The 13,343-nt window shown below is 24.6% G+C and overlaps 1 protein-coding gene across 3 annotated transcripts in view; it reads left to right on the top strand.

Annotated features, from left to right (window-relative positions):
* LOC126903653 (frequenin-1) overlaps window positions 1-12,288 on the top strand; it is a 73,617-nt gene extending 61,329 nt beyond the window's left edge. For 2 of the 3 annotated variants that reach the window (XM_050682005.1, XM_050682006.1), the window contains 2 exons: window positions 1,792-1,880; window positions 11,425-12,288. In XM_050682005.1, the coding sequence (XP_050537962.1) occupies window positions 1,792-1,880; window positions 11,425-11,625 (290 nt within the window). In that variant the 3' untranslated portion in view covers window positions 11,626-12,288. The remainder of the gene's footprint in view (window positions 1-1,791; window positions 1,881-11,424) is intronic. The other variant, XM_050682004.1, reaches the window with a different exon arrangement.
* Window positions 12,289-13,343: the final 1,055 nt, after the last annotated feature.

Below are 13,343 nucleotides of genomic sequence, written 5' to 3'. Positions count from 1 at the left end.
AAAATTTAGTTAATATTTATTACATCACCTTATGACAAGTATAAGTGTGTATTAATTATTTATTAATAATATTTATTATTAAATAAAAACAATGGCGTTCTCAGAGTTTTAGGGCATATTATATAATCTCTTTCAAATATATCTGAACCATATATTTATTTTTACTGTGGATAGTCTAACCTCCTAACCCTAACCCCTTGTAAGAATGCCTACAAATAAAAATTTAATTGAAAAATATATGAACTTATTTTTAATTTTAAAAAAAAGCTCAGAATCCTTTTTTATAAAAACACACGGTATTAAAAAAAATTAATAAAAAATGACTGCTAACGTTTAATTACTACAATTTATAGTTAATATATAATTTTATGATATATCAATAATTTAAAATTTTTAAATTATTAAGTTGAACATATAATAAATTACATAGAAACTAGTTTTAAACAAAATAATATTATCATTATGTAACACGCCTATGACAACAAAATAAAAATAGTATAGGAATAACTAAAAACTTTTGATTGTGATCATCGTATTTTTCCTTGGACAGAATATTTTTGCAACCATAATATTACGTAATAAAAAAAAAAATTATTTAAATTAGTTTTAGGATCTAAATGCGTATTTTAATTATTATTTTTTAAGTTAATTTGTTTTAAGAGTGAACTAATATTTAATATAACACTGACGTAATTCAATGGATATATTGCTAATAAAATTATATATTTCCTGAAATAAAATATTTTCATCTCAATACCGATTTTATGAACTAATGTAACCAAAATTTTTTATTTAATTCAGATAAATATGGTAATAAAAAGGAAAAAGTAAAAAATTGACAAATAGCAAAAAGTATCAGTTAAAATTAAACAATTTATTAAAAGATGTCTAAAATAACTAATTTTACTTTCTATAACTTATACCAAATGTTAATTAATACAAATATTTAAAAAGTCTATACTTTTATAGAACGTTCTGAAAATAAGAAAAAAACTAATTCTAATAGTAAAGTTAAATATATTATATCTTAATTTTGAATTTTGATGTACATTGTATGTACATATATCTAAGATATACAGGCAAGGTTTGGAAATATCACTTATAAAATTGATTAATAATCAATACCAGTTAAAAATATTCTAATTTATTACTGAAACATAATTGTTAAATGTTGTGGAATTATTTTCAGATCGCGTCATAGTATAATAAAATATACACGGTGACTCTTTTAACTTTAACCAAAAATTTACAAAGTGGGAGTTAATGTTATTATAAATTCCACTTAAATTTTTGGTCGGCGTTAAAAAAATTACTGTGCATTCTTTGTTAATTTCTGACACGTGTATTTGAAATAAATGTATTTTTGTATACTGTACAACAAATAGTTGCACAAGCATATTTATAATATATCTATAGACGGATAATTGGTAAAATGTTATGGATACTAGAATGATTTAAGTTAAATAAACAGGGGCTTATTTTATTATAATTAAAAAAAATTAGGGTTTTATAACATTGGGACTCCAATGTTCATCCAAATTAAAATTGACTCAAATAACTGAATTGATGAGCTAACAAAATCATTTCCTAGGCCGGTAAATAGCGATGCGGGATGATATTTTTTCTAACACAGTGGGCCGAATAACCTGAATTCGCCTCTGAATTCATATTTACTGAAAAGAGAAATTATTTCTAAACATTTTTATACTTTATGACTTGTGTACTTATTACAATAAATAGAGTTTTTACAAATACGTAGAACTTTTTTATTTATGGTTGTTATTGTTATAGGGGCTTTTCGTCTGTATGATGTAGACAATGATGGGTTTATCACTAGAGATGAAATGTACAATATTGTCGATGCTATCTATCAAATGGTGGTAAGTATACGTAAACAATTTAAAAAATAATTTATTCCGTGATAAAATTGTAAACTACACCTTTTTATAAATGTATAACAACCTGTTGAGTATATTTTTAGAAAAATATTAAAAATTTCATTTTGATATTACTTTCTTCTAGCACCTGTATGCTTTCATAGAGCATATAGTGGAAAGTTCCTATTTTAGCATCAAAGAATGGATTTTTAATTTAGTTTAAGGGTATTCACTATTCAACATTGTGTCAGTTTGACCTAAAATCGCCAAATAAGAAAAATAAAACGTCAAATGTTTAACAGCAATAAAAAAAAACTAACAATTTTTGATCTATGACAAGATAAAATATGAACATGAAAATCTAATTTCCCATGCGTGTCATTCTTTCGTTTTTGTTCACCCCACAAAAAAAACAACACACATTTTGTTACGAAAAATATGTAATATGTTTAAGATTTCCAAACATCATAAAGATTTTCTAATAATTTTGATTCAGGGGTCATTTTTATGAAAAATTTTCATTACACATATTAATGTGTGATAGAATTCTGTTTTACTTTTACATGCACATAGGCTTACTTTGTTATAATACTATGAGAAAGACCCTATTCCAAACTTTTCACAGTTCAGAGAGGAGTGTAATTTAATTTTCAAAACCACCTCTAAAATCTACACTTAAAAATAATTCTTTCATATCATAAACTTGTTATTGACTATGCATTATAAAAACAATTTTTGAACATTTTTATGAAAAAATCATTATTTAACCAAAAATGTTGGGTAGTATTCTATGTAAATATATATTAATATTATAATTCAACGTTATAAATGTTATCAAAAGTTATCGAAACCTATATGACGGTTTCTTACATATATTTGAAATATGTTTACATATATCAGATTTAATAGATTTAGAATAATAGATCTAGGGAGTAATTATAGAAGGCCCAAGGGGCGTGACCCGTTTAAATTCGTACAAATACCAAATTTTCGACCGAAAATATTATTTTTAGAAGGAATATAAGTAAAAAAAATTATCATTGTGATATTACGCCAATTGGGGAGTGAACAAATAATTCAATTAAGATCACAATGAATTTCAAACTTAATAACAATCGTTAGTGAAATTTTATATTTTTTACTGATATGAAGATGCTAAAGTAAGGCATCTTGGCTCAGTAGCTCTTTAAACAAATTCGGATTAGTCGGATTATTTTTTGACTTCTGTCTCTATTCTCCATTTAATTGTCTCTTCTGACAGCATGCGACTTTTTTGTTATGACCTAATTTTGAATGTTTCAGATGATTTTGTTAAATTATTTAACGCTTTTTCAACCATTTTATTAAACATGTTTGTATTTTCTATGTTATATTCATTACTTTTACATATTGTTATATATTGAATGCGTACATTTTAATCGTTTTTTTTTTTTTGTAAAGTTGTTTTAATTATAAGAGGACATTAAATCGAACTAAATTTTACAAAGCACCATCTAATACGAGTTTGTCAAATATATTTTTTACGTATCTTTCGATGCATAATTTTTTTGAATCTATTAGATTTATAATATTCATAATTAAATGAAAATAACACTGTACAACAAACACCGTTTGACTAAAAACCACCGGTTAATCTACAGTTATAACAGTATCTACAGTAATTGAACTTTGTACTAATCATACCGTATTATCATTTAATGGTAGTGTTCGATTCAGTACAATTGCAGCTAATATAAATATAAAAATGACAAAGTAACATTTTGATATTTTATTCGTTGCCAGTTATTTCCTGTCTTATTTATTTATTGGCAGTGCATATTTCATGCTTTGAATATTTCGACTTAATAATCAAATGTTTACTTAGATTTTCAACACGGAAAATAAGAATTTTGTTATAAAATCACAGAAAAAATCATAAAAACTAAAATATGCAATTTCATTAAAAATCACTTTCAAATTTCAAACGTCGTAACATGACATAAACATCTATAGCATTGTGCTTCATTGAATTCCAAATAATAAAAATAAGCAAATGATATAAGTCCCGCCGAACCCTAGTAATTAGTGTATTATAATTCATTACTTATAATTAATGAGTAATTGTGTTGGTCCAATTCAATTATTTTATTATTATTCAAATTTCAAATAAAAATAATACTTGGTGAGAATTCGCATCAAAATTTTCTCACTCGTTTACTTAAGTAACTAGTGAGAAAAGGAAATCAAATAATTTTTTTATACTGCTTCAATTCAAACCATTGTATATTGTTTACAATGAAATCACCTTAAATTTCTCACGTTACAATTAATGAAAGTTGTTAATAATAACATTACTTAAGCAAATGTATAAGAATTGGAAGTAAAATCATAAGCAGTTTAACTGGTCTGGTCACTTTTTCTCGTCTTTTAGGATCTTAGAAGGAATCTGTCACACATAGTACTAGTTCAATAACCCATTCACCGCTTTTTTTGGTGTATTAATACTATACTTTATCGTTAGTCATCAGTTGCATTCAAACCAGCTAAGTGGCACATGCTACTCGGCTTGTTTGCCGTTTTACCGACTTATAATGGTGTTCGATGTTTTGTATGTTGTAGTTGCATTCGAATTTTTAGTTTACGGTTGTATGGTTATGCATCGACATTGGCTTTTTTCATCATATCGAATTGACCGTCACGAATTGATGGGTTACACATCTATAGGGCAAACAGCTGACACCTGGTACACCGATTTCTATAACTAGCAACAAGAATTCTAGGAAGATTACGATGCGACATGTGAGTTTAACTCATTTCCCTTAAATGATGACTTGAACCACACTTGGCCTACCTCAATCGACTTTCCAAAAAAAAATTTTATTTGTCTCCGCTTGAACAAGTTGAAATACTCATTTAACTCTCATTCACTGTAACTTCAAATGAATATTATAAGGATCGAATAAATGGTAATACCATTTAATCTAAATGACGCCGATCTCAATTTTTATGGGTATTGAATGATAAAAAACTATCACTGAAAAACCATCACATTCAATTTTTTTTTTTACCTTTTTTTGTTCAATACTTGTTATTAAATTATATTTTTCATTAAATCGCGGACATTTATCAGGAAAAACATGTCGCCTAGAGTGCCAACTATCATATATATGTATTACGATTTCAATACATGTAAATAGGGGCCATGGTACTAAACAACGCTAAATGAGTTATATTTATTAGTATACAAGTATATTTACTAAAATTTATTGCACAAAAATCAAGTGAGTTTTTCGTTATTATTTGATAAACACATCAGGAATAGATTGGTTTGCTGGTAATTAGACTAGAACTAATAAAATCATCATATAAGCGTCCTGATGAAAAAAACTTTGACAATGACAAAATTATGTTTTTATTTTTTACTGGATTGTGCGTCGAAATATTATATTATCCTACGACGATTTTTCAATTTACCTCTGGTCAAATTATCTTTAAACATATAACAAACAAATTCTACAGAATTTTCTCTAGTGATTTCTGCGTATGTATTATAGAATCTGTAATTTCATGTACTATAGTACATGGCTTTCGTTAGAACCACCTACCCCAAGTATTCAAATATTTGTTTTTTATTCAATGCCGCTACATAGTTTGCGAAACCCGTTAAATTATAACAGCGAGACTCCAATCTAATTTAAACTTTTTCTCCAATTTGCGCGATATGCCGTACAGTTTGACACTGTACGCGTTTCTTGTGCTAGTATTATACTCAATATTATATACACAAAAAACATTTTTAGTCAAAATAAAAATAAACAACTGTCATTTTAATTTAGATTACAACCACAAATCATATATTCACTTTTTCCAGTTAAGGAAGACAATTATCATCATTAATTAAGCTTCATGCTGTAACTACAGTAGTGTTAATGCACACAGTTGTCATTTTTGGCACACAGGGTATAAATTTTCGAACCTAAAATTCTGTGTTATCATTTTTATTAAAAATTGTCCAACATAATAAAAATTAAAAAATTAAAAAAGTAAACTTTTGAGGGGTAAATATGCTATTTTTTCAATACATACATTTTTAAATCTTCCAAATTATATACAAGTTTTTTCTCTAAATTTAAAATTAGTATATCCTATTAATGATATATTTTTGTAAATATCAATAATATCTAAAATCCCTTTTGTGGACTAGGACAAATACTAAGTAAATATTTAACATGATATGAAGAACAAGTTGTGCAACTTACACGAGTAAATTAAATTATTATTCTGTTATAACTATGATAAGGGACCTACTTTTTTTTTTTTAGCAACTCCACTATTAATCGCATAACAAAGAATAACTTAGTGTCAGATTATATGAACAAAAAACAATACAGTTTGTATAAGGTAGAATTATTTTATCTCTTAAATGTGTTAGTATAATATTTTATTCTCTTTATTTACTTAATTTATCAACTTTTAAACAGTGATGTATTTTTTATGTCCATTCCTTATGTCATAGGGATGAATTTATTTTTCAATTAAATAAATGATTCACGACAACAGATTTATTCTATATGTAATAATAATATTCTATATGTAAAATTGATATTTACAGTTTTATGACTGGTAATTATAATTATGAGGAGATGGCTTTTGGTTAATTTTTCATTTTTAATAAAAATTCAAGGATGGGCAAGTTTATTATTTTTTAAACTTATTAAAATTAAGTTAATTGAAAAAATTTAACGAGTTGATAGATAAAGTTAATCTATTATTTTTTTTAAATAACAAGTTAATTATATGAAGTTGCGTTGAAAAAATCTTATTAACTTAACTCGTTAAGTTAAGTTAATGTAAGGAATAGTAAGTTTTCAAAACTATCATTAGCGTAAGATGGTGACATTTTTTGCAGTGAGTTTACATAATTTTCCCTTCCTAATTTTTTATAAGCAACAAAACAAGTATCAAATCTTTTGAGGGCATAGCTACACGTAAACCTCTCCCTACACATTTGAAATTTAATTTTATTCATAAATGGTGCGACTTACTTGATTAACCATATATATATATATATTATTAATAATATGACGGTTTTTTATTGAACGTTTACTGTGTACGATAACGTTGACAAATACCTATTAATAGAATTTATTTATAAGAAAATCTGTATATTACTGACTCAAGAATTTCGAATAATTTTTATAACAATAATATGGATATTAGTTCACTAATATCTAGGGTTGTTGTCTGATCAACTTTATGGGGAGAAGCCAATTAAAAATATTTTTGTCAACTTTTTTTAAATAATTGGCTCAAATAGTGTTTTGAACTTATGGTGTTCCATTTCCAAAAACTAAGATCAATTGTAACAAACTAAAGAGATCTTTCTTTTTCTCAGGCTCAATGAGATTTGGTTAATATATATCTATATACAATTGTATACAAAATATTAGGATTCTATCAACTCATTAGTTGATGAATTAGTGAGTTTTAAAAGTATAAACGTCATATTTTTATTCAATTTTAAATTTCTGGTACAAAAGTAACATAAAAAAAATATATATTTTTAGTTAATTTTAACATAGTTTATATACTCGTCCCGTGGTAATTTAAGCGATAAATCAGTATACCTTATACTTTAGAAACATCTCATAAAATAGTTCAACACACGAATTGTAAAAAACAAAGGTCAGATTTTCGTAATTGTTCGTATCATGCACAGTGTCATCAGTAGGAAAATGTTACAACTCACAAGTATTTTTGAATATTGTTTAAAATTCTCTTAATCCCTATAACGAATTTGCGCATCCAATGATAGATTTTATCCAGCAGACTGTCATCAATATAACATGAATTAAATACATATGTGTGTTTAATCTATGAATACATCAGTACTAGTATGTTAACTTGTAGATTTTACCCAAGTTTTGTGATTTCATCAGATAAAACTCTCACTACACGCTAGCATTAAAAAAATTAATATTTTGATAATGTCCCTAAAGTATTTATATTTGAAATACACATACAAATGTATAACTATTTTAAATACATTTCGAATAACCAAAATAAAAATATTTTCAGAATTATTATAAATACTTTATTAGTGTTTAAATACTTTATAATAAATAAATTACATTTTACTCAAATGATTTACAAGACTGAATAACAGGAATCAGTAAATTAGACTTTACGCACATATTATTCGTTGAACAAATTAAATGCCAAAGACAAATATTGTGTTGAATTATTTTTATAAAAATAATTTTGTTATAGTAATTAGAATTTTATTTTATTTTTAAATTTTTACTTTTGTTCATTAGCGTATTTTAAATAAGGGCAGTAGTTTTAGCTCCCATAAAAATATTTACAGCCCTAATAAATTAATTAAATTTTTTAGAAAGAGGGAAAGATAAAACAAGTGGTAAAGAACCTTCCCATCAGGTTTATTATTCCATAAAATGAAATAATCCACACAGACAAATTTTTCAATCTACGCCTATGATAGTGTTCAATTTAAGTGTTCACAAATAGTAATTTTCATCATTAAATTTCGTAAAGGTTATTCAAAAGCATAAAATTAAGCATTATTTTATTTAAGACTACATTATTCATTGGAATATTTTATAAATGCCAACATTATTGTAAAAATTTCAATTATAATAAGTAGAATAATTAGATACGTTACTTTTTACATAATTAAATAAAAATATTTTTTGACTCGTTGTTGTTAAATTGCAAAAAAAAAATTATCATATATAATATTCTATTTGTTTAAAAAAATGACACTAAATAAAACATTCCAATAAATGTTTACGCCATATTCGAGTATATTGTAGTGACATCTGATATCTGAGCAGCTATTTATGATTAATTTGGAGTTTAATGAAAAATGTTATATGTTTAATGTTTAAATGTATAATATTACCAGAGTTTTTTTTTTATATTTAACAAATTGTCTCAAAGGTTAAAGTTAACCGATAAGAAAACTTTATTTTTTTAATTTAGAAAGTCCATAAGGGAATTAGATAATTGTAAAAATACTTAATGATACGTATAGTAAAAACAAAATGCTTCAACCTACAAGTGTTAACGACTTTAGCTATACTACTCAATTTAAGTATATTCATTTATCATTTGTATACATAACAGTGGCGTCAAAGTCAAAAATAGTAGATAGGACAACATTTTTTTAGCTTCGATGTGTTTATTTTTTTTTTGTGTCTGTCACTAGTTTTTTTCAGATGTTACTGGACCGAGTTTTTCAACGATAAGTCAAAAGATCACAAATCGTATCTAGTTGAAGACATTACCCTCAAAAATTGAAAATTTTCCCCTCGTTCCCCGTAAATAGTGAAAATTCTCCAAAAAATTACGATTTTTAAAATCGGTAAATTTCGACATTTTTCTTCACTTTTTTTCTAAAACTTACCATAAATTCTTAATAAATGAACAAATCAAAATAATTTTTTTTTAAATTGAAACCATTGATACTTTCCTTTCATTTGATATAATTTTTTTGAACTTATCTTTTCTTGACGACTTATCTTCTATGTAAAAATGGTTGCCATAGTTAAAAAACAATTTTGGTGTTAAAATTAACGATTTATATTTTATTTTTTCAACTTTAAATTACTATAACTTTTTGAAAAGTGTATGGATCAATACAATTTTTTTTCATAAATTATTTTTGCTTACTTATTTTATTAGACATATTTTTTTTTAAATCAGACCATTTACCTTTATACAGGGAGGGTTTAAATTTTTAAAAATACAAGTAAAAAGTAGAACTTTTTCAACTTAACTTTTTAAAATGTTCCGAAAATACTTTTATTTTCAAATATATGTCGAATTAAAGCTTATACTATGTACTATAAGTACAAAAAAAAATTTTGTACCGACACCTGTTCTTCTATGGGAAAATGGCCCTCGAATTTAACGAAAAATATCATTTTTTTTTGTAAAAATCACTGTTTAACATGAAATATTTTAATACTTAAAACTTTTATAACCTTTGGAAAAATTTAAAATAATTCTTTTTTTTATTATAACCTTATTTGTTTTTCTTTCATTTGATAAAAATGTTTTGAAAATCTGACGCTTTATCTGTCTACAGGGGGGAATTCAAAATAGCAACTTCTGTACAAAAATTTAACCTAAGTTTTGAAAATGTTTCGAAAATACTCCAAGCTTCAAACATATGTTAAAATAAAAATAATGTTATGCACTATGATTTCGAGTTATAGTGATAATGGTTATATTCAAAACTATGCTATTTTTGTATTAAAATTCTTGGTATTGTATTGTAATTTATTTTAAAACACCTTAAAGGGGGTACACTGATTTTAATGAATAATATATAAATCTAATTGACATAGAATATAAACTTATTTCAATTCATTTTTAAGTCGAAAATATTAATTTTAACATTTGAATCAGCCTAAATTGCCAATTTTAACAAATAATCAATGCGACGAACGTTTGCCGATTCAGTAAAAATCACTGTCTGTGGCAATGATTTTTTTGCAGTTTTTCTTTAATTCTTTTTGAGTTAGAATTTTGCTTTTAAATAATCCACCAATTTCTTATAATTAAACACTATCTACAGATTTGCATCGAAGCGTTTCTTATGATAGTAATTTTAATCACTGTCAGATATATATATATTTGTCCCAACTATACTGTCCAACTATATTTGTCCATACTGTGCTACCGTTTTTAATTTTAAAATCGCCCCAACCCCTCAAAAATTGCACGAATTTTTTTTTGTTCTCCACTTNCCACGTCCATACTGTGCTACCGTTTTTAATTTTAAAATCGCCCCAACCCCTCAAAAATTGCACGAATTTTTTTTTGTTCTCCACTTCTAGTAATTGAAAAAAAATTATAGAGGCATAAATTCCTTACAAAACTAGACTATTTATGTTGTATGATTCTCATGGAACTAAAGAAAATTTGTTAACTAAAAAATGTTTAGTCTAATATATTTTACAAAAATTAGTGTAATTTTTACATTATATACAAAAAGTTTGCATATTCAGACATAACATTTTTAAACAAATAGTAGACTTGTATTCCATTGCGATAGATCGGTATAGATTGATAACCATTATGAATAAGTCTACTGATTAAAAATTAGTATTTAGGTTATAACATTTTAGCAACTACATTTTTTAAATTTAAATTGATTATATGCCTCCAGTACACAATCATTTATATTTTAATTACTTCAAATGTATTGAAAAATGCTAATACTTAAAAAGTTCCATCTTGAAACTGGTTACTTGTAAATATATTTCATATTTTTTCTTGAAGAATTCAACTAATTATATTAATTAAATACAATTCAGAACCAATATTGGTCTCCAAATTGAATTATACAACGCAATATTGTTATGTCAAAGAAATTAATAATTAATTATAAGTAATTTCTTAAGTTTAGCTAGAAATGAAAGAATGAATTAAAGACAATTTATGAAATCTTGGTATATTTATATTGTATGCAATTAATAACGAATATTAAATAAATATAATAATGAATTTATACTAATCCAAATATTGGGATTTGTTTTAGGGTCAACAGCCTCAAGCTGAAGATGAGAATACACCACAGAAAAGAGTGGACAAAATTTTTGATCAAATGGATAAAAATCATGACGATAAACTTACCTTAGAAGAATTCCGGGAAGGAAGCAAAGCTGATCCAAGAATAGTACAAGCACTTTCACTGGGAGGTGATCACACTACACCTGCTCCACAATTATCAGCTACTTAAATAATCCACTACATGTATACAACTTGACTCAAAAGTGTTCATACAATTTTATAATTTATAAATAAATTAAAAATAATTTTTACTTAAATTATCTTATAGAAAACACTTTAATTAATTTTTTTATTATACTTGCTGTGACTCATTTTTAATATAACATACGAAATTATCCATTAGAAATATTTAACTGCACAACACACGTATGCATTTATTAAATACCTCAAAATGAGGTAGACTTAAGGTATATTGTATGAAACAAGTTCATTCTGCCGATTAAACTAAAATCAGTAAATAGGATATGTATAATAATTCATGATCTAAATGTTTTAACTTTTTATACCATTTGTTAATACTATACTTTTGGAATTTTACCTTTAAATAATATATATATATATATTATATATTTACATGTTTATGCTATTCCAAAATTCTTTTAAGAAAAATTTTAGAGTTTTTAATTTAGGTTTCATTTGCTTGATTTTTAATGATGATACTGACATTAAATTTGAACTAATAGTAATTATGGTAATGTTATAACAAAATATGTTATATACTGAAACAATGTATTATAATTTTATATGAAAAATACATGCATACATTTATTTCTATTTACAAAATATTACTAATATATTAGTGCTTACAAGTCACAAAAATAAACTTTTTATTGCTAAATCATTTGTATCCACTAGTTTCCTATGATTTTATTTTTTTTAATAAAATAATTTTAAAATGAATCATAAACGCTCAATACGTTTATATAAATTTCACTATTTTGTTTTATAATTTTATTAAATGATATCTTTTATGCGATTTCATAATTTGTATTTATAAAACGTTAATTTTTTTCTCTCGTAAAAACAATGCATTCTGTTTTGAGTCATTGTTGGTGATATTTCATTTTTAAATATTGATTGTTAGTTATTGATAGGTTCTACAAACTTTATAGTAATATTATTTTGTTCAATATTATATTGTTATGATTTTTTTTTTAATTTTGTATTTTATCAATGTTACAAAACACAATATATTATTTAATTATTTATCAAAACTATTTTAATTTTTCTTCTATAATTTTTGATACTCATTTATTTTAGTTACTCCTTTGTATATCTTTTACATAGAATTTAAGTTTTCGATAGAACACTTTATTTAAAATATATATAATCAATATTGTCTTATACTTGTTATAATAAAATTGTAAATATACATCATTAATGGACTTTCTTCTTATTTTTGTTTCATTAAAAACATAACTAAATATTTTACTTGTATTATCAATGAATAATAGAGAAAGCATTGAATTAATTTAACAATTAATGGCAGATTTACGGGAAAGAGAGACCATTGTCTCCCAAATCAAACTCACTAGAATTTCTGCAGAGTGGAATATTTATATATTATCTAACATAAATAATTTAAAACGTTTTACTTTAAGAACCCCTATTACAAAAATATTAATAATTCCAAAAGAATTTTTTTGAAAAATTTCAGGTTAAAAAAACTTTGGGTCAAAATAAATTATTGTTTATTAAAAATGATAGTCATAAAATATTTAAAAACATACTGAATAGTAGGTAAAAAATTCTCATTACCATTTTTTTCTTTAAATTTTAACTTGTGAAAAGATTACGATTACGTTATAATTAATACAAAACAAAAGAAAAAATTCCATAACTTTATCTTGGATAACAAAAAAATAAAAATGTTACCAAATGTTTAAC

Source organism: Daktulosphaira vitifoliae, unplaced genomic scaffold, assembly GCF_025091365.1.
Source record: "Daktulosphaira vitifoliae isolate Bord-2020 unplaced genomic scaffold, ASM2509136v1 Scaffold_4, whole genome shotgun sequence".
Classification (NCBI taxonomy): Eukaryota; Metazoa; Arthropoda; class Insecta; order Hemiptera; family Phylloxeridae; genus Daktulosphaira; species Daktulosphaira vitifoliae.
Note: the sequence above shows the minus strand (reverse complement) of the source record. Positions and strands in the feature narration are given on the sequence as shown.